The sequence below is a fragment of the Macrobrachium rosenbergii genome, chromosome 55, assembly GCF_040412425.1.
Source record: "Macrobrachium rosenbergii isolate ZJJX-2024 chromosome 55, ASM4041242v1, whole genome shotgun sequence".
In the NCBI taxonomy this organism is placed as follows: domain Eukaryota; kingdom Metazoa; phylum Arthropoda; class Malacostraca; order Decapoda; family Palaemonidae; genus Macrobrachium; species Macrobrachium rosenbergii.
In genome coordinates, this window is record NC_089795.1 from 19,695,266 (window position 1) to 19,720,312 (window position 25,047).

General features: G+C 35.1%; 1 protein-coding gene across 2 annotated transcripts in view; it reads left to right on the forward strand.

Annotated features, from left to right (window-relative positions):
- Positions 1–20,427, forward strand: part of LOC136835667 (spectrin alpha chain, non-erythrocytic 1-like) — a 68,424-nt gene extending 47,997 nt beyond the window's left edge. For both annotated transcript variants that reach the window (XM_067099499.1, XM_067099498.1), the window contains 12 exons: positions 328–444; positions 3,994–4,173; positions 6,335–6,480; positions 9,575–9,806; positions 10,796–10,972; positions 11,149–11,367; positions 12,015–12,209; positions 12,845–12,997; positions 13,956–14,146; positions 15,055–15,343; positions 15,834–16,016; positions 18,130–20,427. In XM_067099499.1, coding sequence (XP_066955600.1) covers positions 328–444; positions 3,994–4,173; positions 6,335–6,480; positions 9,575–9,806; positions 10,796–10,972; positions 11,149–11,367; positions 12,015–12,209; positions 12,845–12,997; positions 13,956–14,146; positions 15,055–15,343; positions 15,834–16,016; positions 18,130–18,888 — 2,841 coding nt within the window. In that variant the 3' untranslated portion in view covers positions 18,889–20,427. The remainder of the gene's footprint in view (positions 1–327; positions 445–3,993; positions 4,174–6,334; positions 6,481–9,574; positions 9,807–10,795; positions 10,973–11,148; positions 11,368–12,014; positions 12,210–12,844; positions 12,998–13,955; positions 14,147–15,054; positions 15,344–15,833; positions 16,017–18,129) is intronic.
- The last annotated feature ends 4,620 nt before the right edge of the window (positions 20,428–25,047 follow it).

Consider the following 25,047-nt stretch of genomic DNA (forward strand, 5'->3'; position numbering starts at 1 on the left):
TTCTCATAACTTTGAAAGTTGTTTTACCTTTCAACAACTTAACTTTTGTCCGTTATATTTTCATTTACCTGCACTCACAATATTGTCATACCTTGTGATAGTGAACGTCAAGTTGATATGTCTGGCTAACAAAATCAGTTAATGTGTAAATGTAACAAGATTTCTGATAAAATTATCTTGATTAAATCAAATTCTTTCATCACTGTTACCATTTTCCTTTTACTCTTCAATATTCTGTCGACAGACTGGGTAAGTTTGTTTGTGCTTGCATTAATGATATATTCTGTAAAGGAACAAACCACTACCAATAACTATTTTTTTTTCAAGGCCATCGATAAAGATATCCACAAGTACAAGGATTCCGTGGCTAGGATAACACTCATGGCAGACACACTGGGCACAGACAACCACCCTGACTCCAAGCAAATTCGAGACCGCTTGCAGGTATTTTTTTCTTTTATTTCCAGTGGTAGATACAGGGCAGTTATGCCTAAGTTTGGACACCTGTGAAATTAGGCAAGCAGTGTCGGGGAGCCTGAGAATTTTGTTAGGAAGGTAATGCATAGGGTGGCTTATGCCTTCAGTCTGTGTCCATGAAAAATCAAATTCACGTACTTTGATTATGAGTGAAGGAGACTTAATACATAAACTACGTATTTTTATTATACACACATTATCACTATATATATATATATATATATATATATATATATATATATATATATATATATATATATATATATATATAATATATATATATATATATATATATATATATATATATATATATAAATATGTATGTATACACACACACACACACACACACACACACACACATATATATATATATATATATATATATATATATATATATATGTATGTATGTATATATTACAGTTGTCTTTGCAGTTATACAGAAGATGCAAGACGTGAGATAACAGCTGCATCTTTAATGCATAGAAAATAATTTTGGTTCCTTGAAGTAAGGTCGGGACCAAACGTTAAGGTTATCTTATTTGGTGAGCTGGATCATTGCTGACTCGAAGACATTTCGCGCACTGAATTTATTATATCCAGTTATGATGTAAAATTGACCTTTATGTTTAGTGTGAATCTTCTTGTAATTCACAGGCAGTGCATTCTATTCTTGCTAAATATTTGTTTTAACATCGATGTAATATCATTAATTGATGGGCTATTAACTTGAGTCCTTTTGAATTGAATTTTTTTATGAATAAACTGAATATTTTTTTCTATAAGCTTAGGGAGTTATTCTTCAGTAAGTTCAATTTCTGTCCGTGAACTCGACAGATTCTACGTCCATCAAATTCAGTTTTTGTAATATATAGAAATCGAAATGTTTTTTAATGTTTTCTCGAATGGACCCCAAAGAATTTTAATAACATTGTTGAAAGTCACGATCTTCAAGTTTTGTGTAAACATAACAAAAATATATGCATTCCAAATTAATTTATGTGCAGAGACAGACTTTAACTACCTGTGTTTTGAATAACTACAATTCAAGTGGTTTTTAAAGCAAAGGCAATTCTCCATGAATGATACTGAATGATGTTTATTATTTTCTGTTCTGTTACACATGTTTTTTCAACCTTATACCGTAGTATTCATTTCTTTCAATATTTAGTTTCCTGCAGCTTCTCCAGTTAGCCTTCACATTCTAGTCTCACGTTAAGAAATTCACCTGGTACAACATATCAGTATGTTTTAACATTACTGGAAATTTAATGCTTGCGGAATACTAAATACTTGCAGAGTACTTACTTCAGCTTTAGAGGAGGCTGTCAGATTTTAGGTGGAAGTAAAGAAAATGAAATAAAAGCGATTAACAAAAAATAATAAGTATTTAAAGTTTTTTTTTTTATAAATTTATAGGTAGATTTCTTTAAAACTTCCCTGACTTTTGTAAGTGAAAAAGAACAGGCTGAGAATCTAAGCACGTCTTTCAATTTTACAGCAACTTACGGGACAGGATTTTTGTTCCTGAAAACATACCATGCAGGCTGCATGAAAATTCCATCTTTCGAACTTCAGTGCCATTTAAAATCAGTATTTCTTCTAGGTCAGAGGGTAAAAGTAGAAACTAAACAGCTATTCTGTAATTATTTCACATACTTTTTCCTTGCCTTTCTAGATCCCGTAGGGGCATACTACCGTCAGTGCACCTTATGCGGTGCACTGCAGGCATTACTTAAGGTTTTTTGAAGCGTCCCTTCGGCTCCTAGCTGCAACTTCTTTCATTTCTTTTACTGTACCTCCCTTCATATTCTCTTTCTTCCGTCTTACTTTCCAATCTCTCCTAACAATTGTTTCATAGTGCAACTGCGAGGCTTTCCTCCTGTTACACCTTTCAAACCTTTTTACTGTCAATTTCCGTTTCAGCGCTGAATGACTTCATTGGTCCCATCGGTAGGCCTTTGGCCTAAATTCTGTAAATTCTTGCCTTTCTCGATGTGTATGTATGTATGTACTGTATGTAGAACTTTTATCACGGAAATTAAAATATAAGTAGGGTAAATGGCCACGAGGAAAGGGAACAGTGGAGCGCAAGAGCTTTGGCATTTACTCTAAGGTGCTTTGATGCAAACAACATACAATGGAACAAAAGATTATCGGCAAGACTCGGTCTGCAAACATCTGACCTCCTTTTATGTAACTATTTTAATGTATACAAGGGCCATTACGTTTGGGTTAACTCTTTCATTTGAAGTGCAGCTGTCTAGAATTGAGTGGGATAAAACCAGATGAAGCAAAGGGCATTAACCGGGATCACTGGCGGCCTTTATTCCTCTTTTCAGTCTCCTTCCAACACCTTTTGCAGAATGGGGTTAAGAGTGTTAGAGACTTGGGCTCAGCATATTATTTTCCTTTGCTAGTTGTACTAATACAGATTTAAAGAGATCAATAGGCATTATATTTTTATGTATTGTTATTATACTACTATGGGAACAATCAATCCCATCTTACATACACACATACATACATACATACATACATACATACATACATATACATACATATATATATATATATATATATATATATATATATATATATATATATATATATATATATATATATATATATATATATATATATGAAAATCAATGACAGTGACGTGATGTAGAAAACGTATCGAAGGATGTACAGTAATATTCTTGTGCACGACGTTAAAATTAATTATGAAGAATTGCAAAAAAATTTAAGCTTTCGTCCATCTTCCGTGGACTTAGTCACTAAAAAGAACAAAGCCATAGGGAGATGATCAAAAAGACAAAAAGAGAACAGGGCAATAAATACCATTCAAAAGCCAGAGGGATCTTCCTGCAGAGACGAAGCAAACCGCTGGTCCTCTTCTGGAACAACTCCAAGGTGTGAGAGTCGCCAAGTCTGTCCGAACGTCGGAGATCACTTGCGGAGGTTCTTGGTTCCGACACGTACAGAATTTTTCCCTCAAAGCAATGTTTTCCGTGATCCCTATGTTGCCATCAAAGGTGTTTATTTTTTTGGTCCTCTCCTTGTGGCGCTATACTTTGTTACTGTTTATTTCAGTGACCAAGTCCTCGGAAGATGAACGAAAGCTAAAATTTTTGTAACTCTTCACAAATGTATTTTAACTTCTTGCACAAGTATATCACTGGATCCTTCGACACACACACACATACTCACGCACACACACACACACACACACACACATACACACACACATTATATATATATATATATATATATATATAATATAATATAATATAAAACACCGTAAAGCTGTGACTCCTGAGAACAGAATCCATTTAATAATTTGTAACTCGTAGCAGTAAAAGTGGAAATTACAGTATTTTCTTGTTTTGAAAAGTCTTATGGGAGGTAAAAGATGGTTATGTTTATCTCACTGTGAGCAGTGTCAAATATGAATAACCACTCATCCTTTGAAGGAAACAATTTATCTAGAATCTAGATGATACCTGTCCCCTACAGGCAATCGCGGAGAAGCTCGAGGATTTGCAGAAAGAACTGGACCACAATCAGAGCAGAGTCCACCAGGGCCTTGAGCTTCAGCAGTATCTGCAGGAGGCCACAGAACTCGAACAGTGGATTGCCCAACACAACCCCTCTGTCACTTCCTTCGATTTTGAACAGGACTATGAACACATCGTGGTTAGTTCACCATTTTCCATACTTTAACTGTTAGTGTCGCTGTTCTTTGCTGTAACTTTTATGTGTTGTGTATCTACCGTACTTTTTATATTACTGTTTTTCCATGTTGCAAGAACACACATGGACTGCACACACATACGCAGTAATACATATATATATATATATATATATATATATATATATATATATATATATATATATATATATATATATAATATGTCTGTGTAAATGTGTGTGTCTGAGATCTGTGCATATATATATATATATATATATATATATATATATATATATATATATATATATATATATATACATATATAAATATATGTATTCCCGTCCTCACGATTCACGGACTCACGCATTCACGGGTTTCCCTGTGGAACATATCTACCCATTATTTGTGGAAAATTCGCCCATTCGCGGTATTTTTCACTGAGAAATATTCACTAATTACTGTATTTTCATATAGTTTTCATGAATAAATGCACTTTTTGTGATAAAATTATTAAAATACTCAGGTATAAGGATTTTTACAGGGTTTCTCTTGTGTTTAAACTATCAAAATGGGCAGTTCTAAGTGTTTTTAGAGGGGTTTTAAGTATTCGCGGGTTTTAACTATGAGTACCGCAAATACAGGGGGTTCACTGTATATATATATATATATATATATATAATGTGTCTGTATATATATATATATATATATATATATATATAATGATCTGTGCATATATATATATATATATATATATATATATATATATATATATATATATATATATATATATATATATATATATATATATATATATATATATATATATATATATATATATATATATATATATATATATATATATATATATATATATATATATATATATATATATATATATATATATATATATATATATATATATATATACTGTATATTTGTGTGGGTGTGCATGTGTGGCCATGGAAATGCCCACAGGAGAATACTCATATATACATACATGCGTGATATCTCTCTGTGGCAAAGTATTTCCATGGCCCATGGATTGATCTCGCCCTGTGCCAACAAAGCAAAGCAGCTGTGAACCGACCGGGGGTTGAGAAAAGGGCGTGGAGGCCTCCCAGCAGCACCTCATCCAGAGCATGGTTGAGCTATGACTCCCAAGAGGGCCTTCGATTTAGATACAGTGATAGACAGTCGACTTGATCGCTCAGTGGTTCAATATTTGCAGTCATCCGAAAGATGCAAAGAAGAAACGATGTTTGTGGTTTTCAGATAATGTGGGCGTGAATGTTCTATGTGCATGGAATTGAAATCCTAATTAATGACGTAAAACTACCATGCTCTTTGCGTAGATCATCAAATAACGATAGTGATACCAAGAATTCCAGAGTAACTTTAGCTGTTCTAAATCATTAAAGAAAAGTACTGAATGTTTGCTGTTAAAATTTCCTCGAAAGAACTTATCCGTTGAAATTCAACTTTATCTTTTCATACGACTGTGAAATTGAATTATTGGCTTGTTTTCCCAGCATCTATCAGAACGGTCTTGATTTGCAAAATTAATTTGTTCCTTTTTTTTAGGAGAGACTAGAGAAATGAATGAAAATTCAAACTTCCTATCTTGAAATTAGTGCTTGAAATTATGAGTAAGTTATATATATATATATATATATATATATATATATATATATATATATATAAATATATATATATATAAAATATATGAATATATATATATATATATATATATATATATATATATATATATATATATATATATATATGTATGTCAGTTAAATATGCAGTATTCATTATCCATTTTCCCGTTACTGATCATCAGCGGTGGTAATTCACATTTCCAATCCGTCCATATAGCAATAACCACAGAAGCAATTAACCACTTTTCCTGCCGGAGGCAGATGTTTAAAAGGGGTTATTCAATCGTCCTATTCGCAGTTTCTGTGTAAGAGAACTGATGTGATAGTTTTGGTCCCTGTTGTCAATAATTGGGAGCTGGGGGTTTTCTGTTACTAACAGGATAGTTTAAACATTTTTTTCTTTCATAATTTTATACTCTGAAATTCATCTTAGCTGTATAATTTTACATTATCAGGGAAATTCTGTGTAGATTAGTCTCTGCGTCCGTAACCTGTACTTTCCTTTCAGTCGTTGCAGATTAAATTTGACTACCTGAAGGAGCGAGTGTCCTGCGGCTGTCAGCGATTTCAGCACTGTGAAGAATTGGCCAGAAGGTTGATGGAAGAAGGAAGTGCTTACGTTTCTCAAGTAGAAAGGCGACAGACTAAGCTAAAGTAAGACATTGTTAGAATATTGTGCATTTGCATACATATACACACATACATATAAATATAAATATATATATGTATATATACATATATATGTATATATATGTATATGCACATATATATGTGTGTGTGTGTGTGTGTGTAGTGCCCCCCATTTTTTGGCGGGGATAGGTTCCAGAACCCACTGCAGAAATGCAAAATCTGTGAAAATGCAAAATCCCATCTAAATAAAATGCTTATAACTGCCTATTTTAACAAATCACTGCCTAATTTTATATTTCAAACAAAAATATACATTGAATTATCATATTAAAACAATTTAATATTATTTCAAACGAAAATACATACGAAACCATCATCCCACCAAAGTTATCTTACATTACCATACTACAACTGTTACTCTTAAGTATATACACCCCAAAAATGCTTATGACTGCCAATTTCAACAGTTCATCGTCCAACTTAACAGTTCAGACAAGAATATATTTCAAACTATTATCTCAAAACACCCAATATCATTTCAAAGTCATTTCACAACATAATGTACCCGCCTACAACTATTACTCTGAAGTCTCCCCTATAATTCAGACAGACATTTTCTTTTGCCTAACATAACTTTGCGCATTGTCTGCTGTACTGCACATAATGTACATACATTTTATTGATATTTTGCTGTGTTGTAAAATGATTTTGAAATGATATTTACTGTATAGTACATATTTTAGGATAGTATTACGGTATAGAGCATATATAAAATACGTGGGTAGTTCAGAACTACGGGACATGTTTCTCCAGACAGAATGCTAGGTTTGTTATGTCATGTTAATATTTTTGTGATTACTTACAATACATTTATGATAAGAAAAATTATTTACTTTATTAATTTTCAAACATTACAGTAATATTAATGTATGTAAACACAACAGTATATCAATAAAACTTTTTTTTTTTAAGATGTTCGATCCATGGCGAAACACAAAGATTGCATAACAGATGTATGTACAGTAGTGCAGTATACCGTATATTTCCGTGTATAAGACGACCTTTAAATCCTAAAATTCACCCCTAAAAATTGGGGGTCGTCTTATACAAATATTCTAAAAATCAAACCTTGAATTCTAAGTGATGTTTATGGGTAGGCTAGCCTCGGCCTTGGAGCAATAACCACCGACAAACATGAAAAGATTCATATTATGGAATAAACTGATAATAAAGGTAATAAAACAAAGTTTAGCTTATACATTATTGGCATATTCGAGGACTGATTCCATAGTCATAAATCAATTTTTATCTAGCGAGCCCAGCGGAGAAAATGTAAACATTGAGTTATGGTTGCACTCACAGCAACCTTTATTTTTGGCTAACCTTTAGAAGTTTTAATGATGGTGTAAGTACGGTAGTGATAATATTTAGGATAACATGATATTCATTATTCATTAAAAAATTCATTATCGTTTTGGTGGTAAATACCACAATTTTGGATTACATACAACTGTTTTGAACAATTCAGTCATATGAATGATAATTATGTACGATAATTATTGTACATTAGACTAACCTCTTTTCCTCCATCACTTTATCACATCTTGTAGTTAAATAAGTAAAAAAGTAAAAGAGAATGATAAAAGTATCGTTAGTAACGCTATACTCGTTGTATAAATGTGTACAGCCATAAACAACCGAACGAGAAGCAGCTGTTTTGCTATGAACAACAGAATCGGATAACAACAGCCATTTTTCTTGCATTTCAACCATTGTACGATAGTAAATAATTACCGTTTTAGGTTACAAATAACGATAAGTAGAATACGACTGATATATTTTTACATTACAGTACTGTATACCCTTATTCGCTATGGAGAAAAATCAGCAAGGAAAATATACTATGAAATTTAATCTGTAAATTGTAGCTGAAGCTGAGAAAACATTGTTCAAGCTGCTAATGATTGTAAATCATCGTGCATCGGCAGCATGTATGAAACTTCGCTGTGCTATCAAACTCGACCATAAATAAAATTGGAGAGAAAAGTATTTTGATAAAAACTACTGGGCATGAAAGAACACATTTTACCGTTGTTTTAACGTGTATGGCAGATGGGACGATCTTTACTACATATATGAAATAAATTCATGAAAATTTGCCGTAATTTTTGACCTCGTCTTATTTAAAGGTCGTCTTATAATACACAGAAATATATGGCAAGTACACTGTAAATAATTTTTATCATAAAAATCTGTATTTACTGTATTTACAATATGAAAATAATACAGTAATTAGTGAATACTGTACAGTGTTGCTGCATGAGAAAAGCCAATTAGTGATCATTTTAGAGATACGGTCCTTGGAAAAATTCGCGAATTGGTGCCACGTGAAAGTGAAAGATATGTTCTACAAAAATTCACAAAAAAGTGAAGAGTGAAAAAGTGAAGCGAGAAAAAGTGGGGGTCCACTGTATATTGTACACACTCACACACACACACACACATATATATATATATATATATATATATATATATATATATATATATATATATATATATATATACATACATACATACATATATATACATACATACATACATATATATATATATATATATATATATATATATATATATATATATATATATATATATATATATATATACATACATATATATATATATATATATATATATATATATATATATATATATATATATATATATATATATATATATATGTGTGTGTGTGTGTGTGTGTGTGTGTGTGTGTGCTATATATAAAGTTTTTTTGTGTCTGAGTTTCTTGCTGATACAATTCTAATTAAAGAACAATGATATAATTGGATTAGGATATTTTGATTTCATTCTTTTCCAGTTTGCCTAGGGTTCTGCTGTGCTCATTGGACAGTACATAGGGAAAATGGGCCAGTGCAGAAATTTACAGGTTTTACACAGAAATAAATGTCTGAATTACCTATAGGATGCAAGGTTACGTGTTAGTTTCAGTGAAAATTCGTTGGGGGCACTTTAATTACAAAGCACATTCATTCAAAGTGATCTTAAGTACTGATTATTCTGTATCTGGTTGACTTCTTATCTGAAATATATCTTTCAGGAGAGCCTGGGACAAACTCTTGAACTCCATTGAGGTCACAGCAAGGGAACTCAAAGAGGCTGGTGAGTTACATCTATTCCGCCGTGATATTGCGGACTTCATCATCCAGATCAGTGAAAAAGAGACAGTTATTAGTAAAGAGATAACGTTTGACCTATCTACAATCAAGGCTCAGCAGTTAAAACTTACTCTTCTAGAAAAAGATCTCGTTATTCTTGGGGCTCACATTGAAGTAAGTCGAGGAAGTTTTATTTTAGCCGTATGTAATCATGGTTCTGTTCGCAGCTTGAATAGTTATACCCCGTTACACATCTATTTGCACTTGTTTGTCCCGTTAGTTTCATCTACTGACTTTTATTCGTGAGCTTGATTATGTAATTAGTTTTCCTAAAATTATAACTCCAAGCCTAATTAGATGACAATCAGAATAACAAATGCAGGTGCTCCCTAAAGGTTGAAAGGTTGCTAAGAAGCAGTGGAAATAAGGGAGATGTTACTTCACTATTGTACAATGTCCTAGAGACCAAACATACCTGCTCAGAGCCTGGGTCCCATCGCTACCCACCATGGGACCTAGGAGGTCTTGGCAGTTGGGTGCTGGTGACCCTGTAGATAAACCCAAATCCCCCACCCTCTAACTCTCAGACAAAGTAAGTTTGTGTTGCCACTGAAAATTTAGCAAGTCCTGAGCGTGGTTTAAAATAAGAACCAACACAATGGAAGCCCAAGTCATACCATTCAGCTACTATGGTTGTTTCAGTTTATAATACTGCATGAAACATGTACAGTGAATATTAGAGGTTGTTCAAATTCTCTTGTGATTGAAAGGTAAATGTCATTTCTCTCGGGCAATAAAAATTTACATCAATGGTTTTGGCAAAGTGAATGTTAGTCAGTTCTTAATTTCAATACTTTACTAGGCGTTCAGATTTGCTTTCAACAGTATGTTAATGGCACAGACCAGTTACACACTCAGCTAGGCCAAAATTATTTGTTTTTATTCTGTTGCATTTTCACTTCCTATGAACAGGCGTTTTTTCTCGCTTAGTTTAGGGACAAAGAAGTTCACAGAGAACCTTTATGATTATCATGTAGAATGTGTAAACTTGCCACTTCCATAAAAATTATTTTTAACTAGAAGACTGCTTCTCTTAGAGCCATTGTTGTAAATATCTGCCTATTTTTTTCCTAAGTCATAAAAGAAACATGGTTTAATTTTAGGGTGTCGTCAAAACATCGATCAGGCTACAAACAACTTATCAAGGAAGTAAGAACATAGAGCAAATTGTTCAAGAGGAGAACCAGCTCATGGACCGATGGAATAACCTACAAAAGAAAATTGCCAAGAGAAAGGAGCAGCTGGCTCTGGCTGCTGAAAGATGCACGCTTTTGATTCAGGTTAGTTTAACAGAAAATCCATATGCTGTACTTGAAAATAACTCATTAAATATTGTGACTGGGAAACGCTGGACAATGTATGAAGTTCGTGAGGAAAGGTTTGTCTTCTGAGCAATAAATTCATATTGTTTTATGTACCTAGCTCCGAATGTAAATGTCTATCAACTCTCTGACAGTCTCAAAATCTTCGTGACTGGACACAAGACTTGCAGGCAGCAATCAAGGATCAGGACAAGCCCCGCAGCGTTGAGGAGGCTCTCGTTCTCAAAGCCAGTCAGGAACAAGTCAAAGCTGAGATTGAATCCCGGAAGGAAGACTTCAGCAAGGTTATAGAAAGCGGCAGATTGATAGTGGACAGCAGTAGCAGTGACTCTGAAAGTGATTCAAGTTCCGCTGTGAGTTAGCTATAAGTTTTACTTGTTGGGAGTACCAGTGGATGAACTGATAGGTGTATAATAGACATAAGAGAAGTTTTTTCATACAGTCATTGATATCTCCAGCCTTTTAATTTTTTTATATAACCTGTGCTTTTAGAATTTACTTCCAAACCATTTTAATGTTTATCTTATCATAAGCTTTTCAGTATAATGCACAATACCAGCAACTGTCATAACTCCAAATCCATGGAATTGGTATGCAATGACAACATTTTTCACCATAATTTCATGATGCAATATTTGACGTTTGTGTCTAATTATGTCAGTTTTCATAGTATTCTGTATATATATATATATATATATATATATATATATATATATATATATATATATATATATATATATATATATATATATATATATATATATAGTAATCTATAAATATTTTTAGTAATCTGTAAATGTTTTTGCCGATCGGCTTTCGAAGAATCTGAAGAACAAAATCAAACACCAGGATAGGATAAAGTGTTTTCTGCCGTTATCCGTTGAACCTATTAATATTTTTCTTTCCATTTCTGTTCTATTTTCAAACCCTTATATGCAGCCTCTCATTGTCTCTCTTTAGTTAGTTATCCATTAACTATAGTATTATCTGGAATTTTCAGTCTAGTGACAGTGATTCAGATAATGAGGGCAAACCCCTGTCGGAAGAGGTCAAGAATGAAATTGAGGAGCTTTCAAAAGAATGGACTGAGCTGTTTCAGGAAGTTGACAACCAAGTTCGGGGACTTGAAGGCGTCAAGGAGATTGTTGAGTTTGATGCGAAGATCAGGAAAATTCTAGACAAAATCAGGATTAAGGTATGTTTGAAGGACAGCATTCCGGGAAATTACGAATGGTTCTGTTGATTGCTGAAGAGTCATCCTGAAGAAAATCTTACCCTTACAATCCAATACTACAGGACAGAGTTAACAGCTAACCATTAATGTAGAAAAATACAGTAAGCATTAGCAACTGGCGAGGATCTTTTCCATTTCCTACACTGTGCAAATATCCTGCAAATTATATCTGACTTCACTAGTAGATCATCATATTCTGTTCTCTTAGTATTTTGTAGCTGTGAGTCTTTGTCCCTACATAAACTTTTAAATGTCCTACACATTCTTTGTACATAAATGTAGTGAGAACTTTCTGGCAATCTTTCGTGAAATTTTTACATTTATAACTGATTTACAAAATTGAGGAGACTTCCTTTACAAGACCTCGGTTTCATGAAAGAATGGTTCAGTTGCTTGTTAAACTTTCATAACAATTGTAGGTGTAAATAAATTCTATTTTATCTCCTTAGCTTCTCCTTAGCTTCAGTATCTAACTTGTAAATAATTTAAGTCACAGGTAATGACTGACTTATGACCTGAAATATCAGTTTCGAACGAGACACACTAAATTCATTTTCTTATACATGTTCAGTAACTGTTTGTTTATATTCCACCAGGTGTTTCTGTTGGAGATCCACGAAGATGATGCAGTTCATTACTTGAGATTATATGTTTCTGATGTCAACAAGAATTATGACTTAGAAAACATTCAAGACTTGATCAGACGACACAAGGTCTTTGAGAAACAAAATGATGATATTGAAAAGGAGGTGATTATTATTTTAGATTAACAATATACTGTTCAGTACATATATATATATATATATATATATATATATATATATATATATATATATATATATATATATATATATATATATATATATATATATATATATATATATATATATTATATATATTATAAAATGTGTGTGTGTAAGACAGTTTGTCACTAATCTTTAACATGACATTTTAATACTCAAATATCGAGCCACAAGTACTTTCTAATATCTTGATGGCTGAGGAGATAAGGTCACTGGCTACCATAGGTCAAATAGAAAATGCATAGGTTCGAATCCTGGCTAGAGTAGGTTACTTATATATAATTTCCTTTGGGCGTTATTCTCAAGAAAAATGGATTTCAGTACCAAGGTTATTTATGATTTAATATTTGAAAATATAAATCTCTTTCCCTTTTGTAGAGACATATTTAGGAAAGTCACTTGTAAGACAATTCATGCTCAATGCTTTATTTATCTCGTAGACTTTCTGTTTCCTTAAAGACGGCTGTAGGAGACCAACACAGTCAATCAGTCTGAATTGTATAGTGTACAGGGCACTGCCTAATGACAGAAAAAGGTCCTCAGATACCAGTGATTGTATAAGAAAAATGTTATCATTCTATTTTCAGTTATAATTTTCAACACTTTAAAAATAATAGTGTGTATCTTTAAAATAAATTAATTTTAAGTTTAAATGTACATGTATACAAATACATCCAGTTCTTATTTTTATTTTCCTGCACCCAAGATATTTTGAAACCTAACACATCGAAAAAAAGCCTGCTGCGAGTGTTTTTGATAATGGTCAATTGCAGAACAAACTTTTCCTGGTTGTTCTGTGCCCTTAAGAATCACCATGAATATCTGAAGCCTTCACTTTCTAAGCAGAATTTTTAGTATATAGCATTGTGTACTTTTTATTTTGCTGACTGTCATTTCTTCTCAGGTGAGTCAAGTAGACCACGAGGGGAAAGAACTCAAAGAGAAGCATCCTCAGGCTGAAAACCACATCTCTTTCAAGCTTTCCGAAGTTCACGAGGCACTTGCCATGTTAATCCAGAAGTCTGAAGACCGCAGAAGCAAACTGCACGTTGCAGAAAAAATACAGGACTTTACTGATCAGTATGAAGAATTAATGTAAGAATGCTCAGTCTGTCAGTTTTCTTCAATACCTAGGATTTTTCATAGCATCACTTAATTTTTTTTTTTTTCAGGGCAGGTTTCGGTGTAATTTTATGTTAGAAGCAATAAAATAAAAATGGACAAGTAACTGATTGAAAAGATAATATGATTGGTTTTGGTCTTGAATAATTATAGATTTACCTGTCCATACGTGTGCAATTTAGATATAAGAATGAGTACTTGTTACTCTCACAGAAAGGAGGGAAATTAAAATAACCTCAAATCTGCTGTTTAAAGTTAATTAGGCAACAGGCTCTTCATAATTTTTTTTAAATATTAGTAACAAAAAAGTGAAGTTACGCCCAAATAATAAGAGAATGCCAAACTTGTAAAGAAAATACCCTTTAAGATACAGATGGTACACCAACTGACGTCATTGTTTAATTAGCTTGTACGACTTGATCAAGAGCGATATAAAGTTGAATTACCTTTTGCAAAAGTTGATGAGCCAGAGGATGAGACTATCAGAATCACACAATTCCCCAAGAAAAGACAAGATAAAATAACTCCCCTAAGAAACAGTGTCTCTTGTCCTCTACATGGAAGTTCTCAATAGGGTCTGTTAATCCATCTTTCTACAATAACTAAATTTTCTTGCTGTTGTACAAATTCTAATATTCTGTGAGAATACCTGTACATAAAAGATTTAGCAAGGAACTAAGTACAGTTGAGCTCATAATGTTTCTACAGGTAAGCATACTGAAATACTAACTGACAGCCAGAATTGTAAGGCTGCAATGGGAACAAACTGTTTAACTGTCAGGCCTTCGGATCACTGACAGTGTGTGTGTCAGTCCTGACCCTTCTGAAAATCATGTAGAAGTCATGAAATATTAATATAAAGGAGTTTTTATCTTTGCCAGGTCATGGGCATATCAAATGCTCATAAAAATAACAGCACCCGATCTCCCGACGAGTGTCTCAGGCTCAGAGTTCGTCATCTCCCGTCACGTTCAGTACAAGACAGAACTGGACAACCAAAGGGAGAAGTTTGAGAAATGCACAGAGAGCGGCTGGGTTTTAATTAAAGATGGGGCCTTATTGAAAGATGAAATAAAGCAGAAAGTTAAGAGTCTGGAAGCCCGTGGTCTCCTCCTGATAAACACGTGGAAAGCAAGAATTGTCATCTATAAGTGTAACTTAGATGTGAGGGTGAGTGATTTTTTTTGGCGAAGCTTACATCCGCTACTAATGGTTTTCATGTAATCGTTATTTTTAGCCTACGGTAATAGCCACTTTGTCATTGACAATTATTTCATGGAAGTATGTAGTTTCCATCGATATCTTATCTGAAAAGTACACCGTAAATAAATTTCTTCTTGATTCAGTAGTAAGATGAATTCATTGAAGGATTCCACCTAATTGTTGTGTTTAACTGTTCATTCTTATATGTCTATAACAATGTCGATATTAACATATGTACATTTCATATTCATATATGGGTCAACTGACTAGCGGTTTTTATTTTACGCACCTGATTTCCATGGTGGTAAAAATATTTTTTTATAAATCAGCTGTTGTGTTCCATTTATACACTGTCACCATGCTGTCTGAATAACGGGAGTATTTAGAATGACGGGCTCATGCGGAATAGTATCATCAAAGTATCTAAATTATAAAGCACTATTTTTTTTTTAACCAGATTTACTTACGAGATGCAAAGGAGCTTGAAGAGTGGATGAATGATGGAGAACGAATATTGCGGATTGAGGACCTTGGACAGTCAGTTGAGGAAGTGGAGGAACTCATACGTAAACATGAAGCCTTCCTTGCATCAATAGAGTCACGGAGTCATGATCTCTGCAACATCACTAGACTCACTTCCGTAATTATTCACTTACAGTTAATTAATGCTTCTTTATGAAAAATGTTATGATCATCTATTATATTAATTTCCTTGGCTAACTTTCTGCCTCTGTTTGCGTGTCGGGAGGCTTCTGGGAATTCCGGAGGCTTCGGGGAATTCTGAAGGCTTCTGGGAATTCCGAAGGCTTCTGGGAATTCTGGAGGCTTCGGGTAACTCCGAAGGCTTCTAGGAATTCCGGAGGCTTCTGGGAATTCTGGAGGCTTCTGGGAATTCCGAAGGCTTCTAGGAATTCCGGAGGCTTCTGGGAATTCCGAAAGCTTCTAGGAATTCCGAAGGCTTCTGTGAATTCCTGAGGCTTCTGGGAATTCTGAAAGCTTCTAGGAATTCTGGAGGCTCCTGGGAATTCTGAAGGGTTCTGGGAATTCCAGAGGCTCCTGGGAATTCCGAAGGCTTCTGGGAATTCAGAAGGCTTCTGGGAATTCCGGAGGCTTCTAGGGCTTCCGAAGGCTTAAAGACAATCTCCAGGCTCTTCGAAGCCTTTCGTCTACATAAAATTCTGTTCTTTAGTATTGTGCAAGAACGAGGGAAGCCTGCGTTCTTAAAAATGAATTCAGAAGGCTTCTGGGAATTCCAAAGGCTTCTGGTCCTTCCTGGAGACAAAATGCATCAGGGATTTCAAGATTTCTTCAGGGGAAGCCCACGTTCTTGAAGGGAAGTGGATCCGACAGGAATCCGTTCAGGGGCTGGAGACGGCTTTACAGGATCCTGGAGTCGTGAAGACGTCTTCAAGAAGACGTTATAATCCAATGGGTGGTTCTATAGGAATTTTTCTGGAGCTGAAGACGGCTGCAAATGATTCTGGAGTCTTTAAGATTTCAAGAAGATGTTATAATCCAATGGACGTTTCTCCAGGAAAGCTTCAGGGGCTGAAGACGGCTTCAAAGGATCCTGGAGTCTGTAAGATTTCAAGAAGATGTTATAATCCAATGGGTGTTTCTCCAGGAAAGCTTCAGGGGCTGAAGACGGCTTCAAAGGATCCTGCAGTCGTAAAGACGTCTTCAAGAAGACGTTATTATCCAGTGGGAATTTCCCAGGAGTCTTTCAGGAGGTGGAAGAATTCTGAGCAGAATGATTCCAAAGACAGATTCAGGATTTCTCCATGAAACGTTTGTTTGTTTGTTTAAATGCACACTTCGAGATTCGCAAGGCTGTAGCAGAAGGAACCGAAGACACCTGGATTCTTAAAGACTTCTTCAGGAAGCCGTGATAATCCAATGGGTGTTTATCCAAGTGTTCTTCAGGAGCTGAAGACTGCTTCAAAGGATCTTGAAGTCGTGAAGACGTCTTCAAGAGTAAGTTTGAATCCAATGGGTGTTTCTCCAGGAGGTGGAAGAATTCTGGGCGGAATGATTCCGTAGACAGAGTCTAGAACACCTGCGTTATGAGGATCACAGTAAATACTACTCCTGTTAAACAACTTCAGTACTAATTACATCAGGACTGTTAACAAGAAACTAGCAATTGCGAGCGATAGCGAGCATCTACTAGTTTGTTGTATAAAATTCTACGGCCTGTGATCTTTGTTGAGTATCTCACTAACAGAATTATGAAGGATGTAATCGATTTTTCGTAGTTTCCGAGGAGGAATGGATAAAATACAGTTTTTGCGTCATATTTTTTGTTCCTACCGTCGTATTTTTTGTTCCTACTCACTTATTCATGACTAAAATGTTCATATCTCACATCTTCATGCAAACATGTGTGAATAATGCACTGTTCTATTGATCCTTATAATAAAATTGTGATTACTTGCACTTCGTGAAATGGGGACAAGATTACCTTCGACATAAAGCTTTTTTTTTTTTTGCAAATCATTTTATAACAGAATACAAATTAATAGCTCGTACTGAACTAATAACAATGAAATCATTTGACCTTGCCCCCTAAACAGTACTGTATTAGCTTTTAAGGTTATCTTGGTTTCTTTATTTTCTTTATTTCCTTTAGTTTATCTGTTTCCCTTTAGTTTCTTGATTCCCCTTACTTATCACATTCCTTATCACATTTCATGGTCATTAGCATTGTAGAAAATATTCATAAACAGTTTTATTATTCATTTTGACACTTGCAGATAGAGGAAAATTTCCAGGCGCAAAAAAGATTGGAAAGCTCCTTGATGGAAGAAGGACAATGGATGGATAGAAAACTTGCCCAGGAAATGGAGAAATCAACTAGAAGGATAGAAGAGGAAGAAAGGAAGAGAGAGGTCACGAAGGACAGGCGTAGTTCAAGCAACAGCAGTAGCAGTAGCAGCAGCAGGAGCAGTGATGATAGTGAACCCAGCAGAGCAGATAAGCAGCAAGAGGAGAGAGAAGAGAAAAGGGAAGAACTGGAGAGTCAAAGCAAAACTCTGGACAGGACAGTTGACGACACAGATACGACCAATTACGGACCAATTGAAATTGTGGTCACAGAATTCCATGATGTCCGTGAAGTGGACACCTATCCAGTTATCCCTCAGCCAAACGAAGTGGCCGATGTCGAATTCCATGATGCAATAGAGAATGATGATTACCCAGCTGCTGAATTTAAAGACGCCTTCGCAGATAATGTTGGTCTGCCAGCCTCAGGCCAAGAAGGCAACCACCCAGGAGAGACGACAACGAACAACGACACCCGCAGAACTTCTTCAAGCAGCAGCAGCAGCAGCAGTGATGACCCCATAGGTTTCAAGGATGCATCTGAGGAACACGACAACTCTGACAAGAAATTTGCCTCTGCTGCCAGTAGTGGAGAGAACTCTGGTGATGGAAAAAAGAAAAAGCATAAGAAGAAAAAGAAGAGCAAGAAGGACAAGAAAAAGCACAAGAGAGATTGTAAAGTTATGTGATGTGCTGAAAAAATTCAAGGAGCTACAATTGTCCTCGCAGAGAGGTAATAGCTATGGGACAGTGAATGAGTTTGTATTCACCATTTCCTGCCTAGAAATGTCTAAATCCACATTTAGGGTTCTTAGTGTGATAATTTCATCCCTTAAATACTGTAGCAATTATGTTACAAATGTCTTTATATTAAACACTGTGACTTAGCTTTCTAATTTCTTATTGTGAAAGCCACGATTTTTTTAATGAACGTCCAGTCGTAAGTTGTCTCATCACTGTAGATTAGAAACTACCTGTTAACAAATAGTGAAATATTATGCTCTCGGTAGGCAATGCAAATTTTCTCATCCATATGGTTTATTACTCTGCTAAGACGTCAATTGACTTTCTTCTTTGCCATGTATTAGAAACTTAAATCACAGTGACTGATAGTAGCAACTAGTTTAGTGTTTTAATACTGATATATTTGATTTCCAAAACGATGGATGATTCAGACAATTCTTATCATGTGACTTGGTTATCAAAAGGAGAATGTTAGGACTGCAGCTTAGAACTAAGATATGAATATCTCTGTTAAAGTCTAAGAATTGTTATTTTAATCAATCCCTCCTCTTCATTGCAAGTTTCAGTGTTGCAATTATGCTTAATATATTGAGTGTAAAGTTGCTGTGATATAGTTATTGCTGGACTTTTGGTTTTTCTTAACTTTTTGTAACTTTTCATAGAAAATTTGTTTCTAGTTAGAAAAATCTCATTTCAGTTTAACAAGATATGAACTAATGGATCCGGCTTTGTCTCCAAGACCAGCTTCAGGTGAAGATGTTTAAATATTTCAATAAACAATACATTTCTCGTAACCTGAGGGGACAGCTAAACAATACATACTAGAAAGTATTTATATTAATCATTTGCTATGTTATGTGCTTCAAAGGTCCATGTGTCATTGTTACCTCACGGGGCATCAGATGAAAATAATGGCATGCTGTGTCATTAATCTTTGCCAGAGAAAGTTTTAAGAGCTGAAGATAACAAATCTGGTTAATAAATAACTAAGCTAATGCACCAGATATTTGTGTTCCTTAATTTATAATATGAGAAAGGAAGTTCAAGAGTTCTTTGTATACAAATTCAGATTTTTCATTATTTTCATAAGTTACAATGGACATACTATTCAAAGAAAGAAAATATGAAAAACTTGTATGCAGATGAATCATGAAAAAAATAATTTTTTCCATGGTCTCCTTATCTGTCTATAATAATAACATCCGACTGGATCTTGTTTGTCCTCCCCCGGGTGACAGTAGGGGAGACATGACAAAGCCACCCACCCCCTGGAAACCGATTTGTCAACCCCAGGGGGGGGCGGGGTTGGAAGGGAAACAGGAGGGTAGGGAAGGCATCCACCCTCCTCCTGCAAAACTGTTTGTCCGCCCCAGGTGGGGGCAGGGTAGATAGAGGATCGGGAGGGTAGGGGAGACAGCAGTGCCTGGTTCCAGAGCGTGTAGTGTGTGCTAACAAGCTCGTGAGAAAATAAAAGTCACAGCACTTATGTGTTTTTCTCTATACCATTGTGTTTTTGTTTATGTTTTTATTTTTGTTGGTGAATCAGTCATCGAAATTTTATCCATTATAAATAATAACACTTATTTCCTCCACACTATTCATCTTTCGTGTTCACTTTCAGTATAAGCCAAGGCTAATCCTAGACATGCTATAAAAAATAGCCAGATAGTAGACCCCGGTATTTGTGGGGGTTAGGGACCACAACCGCCCACGAATAGCTAAAATTCACAAATATTTGAGACCCCTCTAAAAACACTTATAACTGCCTATTTTAATAGTTAAAGCACCAAATATATCTTAAACTATCATCCTAAAAATGCTTATAACTGCCTATTTTAATAGTTCAAACACCAAATATATCTTAAACTATCATCCTAAAACACTTCATTATCATTTCAAAGTCATCTTACAACATTAGGGGAGAGCGGTGATGATTCGGACAGTGGGATGGTCCGGACAGTACATTTCCTGGAAAGTGTGAGGGGCCCTCAGCTCTGAGAAATCACGTGAAATCGCGAGAGTTTGTTCGCCATTGACACATGGACTTTGGTTGCGAAGGGTCGGTTACTTTAGGATTGAGGGTAATTTTTGTGGTTTTTCTCATTTCATATGTAATTTTTTGCATTTGAATCATAAGCTTTGGTGTAGTGAATATGATAAGGGAGCTGATTATGAGTTTTGGGTGTGAATTTGCACTTTATGACGAAGATGTTGTGGCTATTACCCGCCTGTAATCTGCAAGGGTTTGAAGTTGAGGGTGTCATCAAATGGTTATGATTTGTGGGGGATGATTCGGACACTCTAGGGTTGGGATGATTCGGACGTGTCCGAATCATCCCTCCTAGCAAACCTTTACTAATTATGAATTCCAACAAAGAAACAAAAGATTCTCACTAACTTTAAGTTATATTTTGTGTATATGCATTTATTAGCCCTCATTACCTTTACCGTATAAAGCACTTCATAAACCCATCATAGAACCCCCAAATTACAAATTAAAATGTGAATATCAAATCTGGATTCCATTCCATTGGCATTCACCTATATTACACTGATGTTTTTCAAGAAAGTCACTTTGCCAGGGCTTTTGTGACTGATAGGCCAAAGCCAACTACACCACCTAAAAGCACAACCACCTCGCATGAAATACCTCAAGAACATTAAAAAGCAAGAAAAATACAAAAAAGTTAGATACAGAGGCCCAGACAAGTGATGAAGACCTTCATCATCTTGACAGCCGATCTTAACAATAATTCTTCTGATATCTCAGAGCAGATAGAAGACAAAGAAGTGGTTTTTATTGATAAAGTCCCAGAGGAGGGAGATTTTGTTCTTGTTGGGATAGATCCAGTAAAAGGTAGCAAAGTCTATTATGTAGGCAAATGAATCGGCAATTTAGACGAGGGTGATGAATTTCAGGTTTCTTATTTAAGATAATCACAGAAATTTGCTGCTAATAGTTTTAAATTTCCAGAAATTGAGGATGAAGCAACTATTGGTAAAGAGACAGTAACTGGAGTGCTTCCAAACCCAGTTCAGCAGAGTATGAAAAGAAAGCAGGGGTATTTCAAATTTTGTTTTTCTTTTGCAGGGTACAATATTCGTTAGGCCAACTTTAATATTTAGGCACAACAAATTTCAAGTATTTGAGTTACGATTTATGTTTGGTTTTTACTCATAGAGAGAATAATTTCAAGTAAATTTTGGTCATTTAAGAATTTGGTGGCAAGGATATTTCAAGTTTAGTTTTTGTTTGAAGGTTTCAATATTCTTTGACTACTATAACATTTATTCTCGGCAAACATCGTAGATTTTCTGTCTGCCATTTACTAAGGGAGAGAATAATCTTTTAAGGTGATTATGATTATTTCAATAAAACACTTCGTTTGGTATTTCTGTTTCTGACTTGAAGGTAAATGTCAATTATAATAATTGTCCGAATCATCCCATGCTCTTGTCCGAATCATCACCATGGGTAGGGATGATTCGGACATTTTGGAAACTTGTACTTGAAGATAAATAGCTTCAAGTATAGTAAAGTGAACGACTTGCTACATTTACCGGTAAATGTAGGATGATGAGGCTACACATTGACATGCCAAGGATATCACTGCTCCTTAAACTCTGACTTCTAGAGAGCAATTAAAAAAAAATGTCCGAACCATCACCGCTCTCCCCTACTCCTAAAAATATATGGCTTACAGGTATGAGTGAACACTCCTACAACTGTTACTCTTATCAAAGCAAAAACTAATCGAGCTATCCCTGTATGTATTCAGGCTTTGACATTTTCTTTCGTACAGTAGCATTCAAGCCTTACCATTTTCTTTTAGCATAGATTGGGGTGCCATTGGTACATTGTCTGGAGAATGTTTAAAAAAAAATTCATTTTATTGATATTTTGCTGTGGTTACAGTAATATTAATATTTGAAAATTAGTAAATAATTTTTTATCACAAAAAATGTACAGTATTTAGTCACGAAAATAAAATGAAAGTAATAAGTGAAAGTTCAGGTATGCTCTATTTATTAATATATTTTTTCTTTTTTAATAAGTGGTATCTCTTCTTTCTGTATTTCCCTTTACTTGCTCTCACTTTTTCCAAATGAACACCATATTCTTTGGAAGCTTGAATTTCAAGGCAATGGCCCCTGTGGGCTTGTTCCATATGAATAGGTTTCATTTACTGAAGAAGAAGAAATAATCTGCGAATTTTCTGCGAATTATTTGGAATTATGTTCCACAGAAAAATTTGCGAATAGGTGAATACACGAATCCTGAAACGAGAATAGTCAGGGTCCACTGCAGTGAGTAAATACGTTGGCAACACAAAACATCTGCCAACCAGTGGCGTACCTGGCATTCCATCAGTAGGGGGGACTAGGTGGGGCCAAGATATTTTAGGCGGCCAAAGAAAATTACACAACACTAATGTACCAATTCTGTAATTAGTAAACATACTATCCTCGAAGGTATATATCCATGTAAATGAAGGAAAATAATAGTATTAGTAATTAGTAAACCTATATTTGAAATTATAGACCTCAATTTTCAATTGATTTTAAACTCTTACTATATGCAAATGTAAGGGTTAAAGTTTAGCTACAAAGGGAATTTCAACTGGGGGTGCCAAGCATCTGACTTGTTGGGGAGGGGGGTCGCCATAGCAATGCCACTGCTTCTAACTAATTAGTTTCATGGACTCAAAAGACCTGCCAGGTCTTTGCAACATACTGCACACAAAGGTGTTAATGAACAAGTCTTCCTAACTTTAAAGGAGACAAATAACTGTATCTGAATGCCGTTTCTCCAGTAAAGGAAGCCTTCACATGGATCAGGAATGGGAATATGAAGTAAATTCTACAAGGGAGTAACTTTGGTTTTCCAAGATAGGTAACAAAAAAGTTTGCTATTTATAGGAAGATTGTTTTATGACTAGAGCAAGCCTACAATGTTCAATCTATGTCTATCATTTATTTGGCCTGCTACTTAGAGAGGACAGGATTCATTGTCATTAAAAGCAAAACATTATCACGAGTTGTAGTAAGCTGGAGAAGGGTAGTCTTGTGTTGATAGAGGAAGTGATCAAAGGATTACTGAATGTGAAGTTGGATGAAGATATAACTGAAAAAAAACTGCTGATGAAAAGTTAAAAAAACCTTTAGAAATTGTATATTTTCGTAAAATCCAGTTGTAATCCCTGAACGGGACTCTCTCTTTACAATAACTGTGGTTATTATTGGCTTCAATTCTCCCCCCTGATCCCAACCACCTGACGAGGTGGGGGGCTTTGGGACCCACTACAGGGAGAGTATGCTCTTTTGCACCTACTCTCTCTGCTGTGGGTTCAACTGGACATTGGGATCTGTAACTCCTTTACTTCTCCTCCTATAAGTTTTCCCATTCCCTTCTTCATTCACTGACGACTTTGGCATGGTGTTGAATTACTGAATTCACTGCTTTTTTTTTTTAACTTGATGGAGGTTGAAGTTGGACGGCATACCCCTCCACTTGTAAAACTAGAGTTCCTGACGTGGTCCACCTAGGGGAAATTTTTATGCCAAGCCCAGGACCCCTGGCCAAGCCATGCCCTTAGTGCCGGGTCCAATCTCTACGGACTGACATACATCCAAGCGAGGGTCACAGGGCAGTTACCACTGTGGATAACAGTATTCCTCCTCCCCCAGTTGGGCCTTCCTGGTGAGAGGGGACCTGATCCTGGATGAAATTTATAATATTCGTTATATGGCGAAACAAACAAACCTCCCTGTGACTTCTGGCATGGCAGTGGACTGTTCACGGGAAAACTCAGTTCATGAAAGTCAAGGTGGTGTTAAAACCTTAATACCATATAATAAGCCTAAAAGAAGTAGATATCGTTATGACCCAACCTTGACTCACTTTGGTTCTCTCTTTGGAGAATCAAACTAGTCAGATTTTTTACTTTGGATGCAGACCAAGACATGTCTGTATTAAGATTAGAGATGAGCATAAGAAATAAAAAAAAGGAATGGTTGGTTGAAACAACAATCAGGAACCAATCAGAAAATTACCAGAACATTAAAAATATAGAGAACATAAATATAAATGTTACAAGGCATGA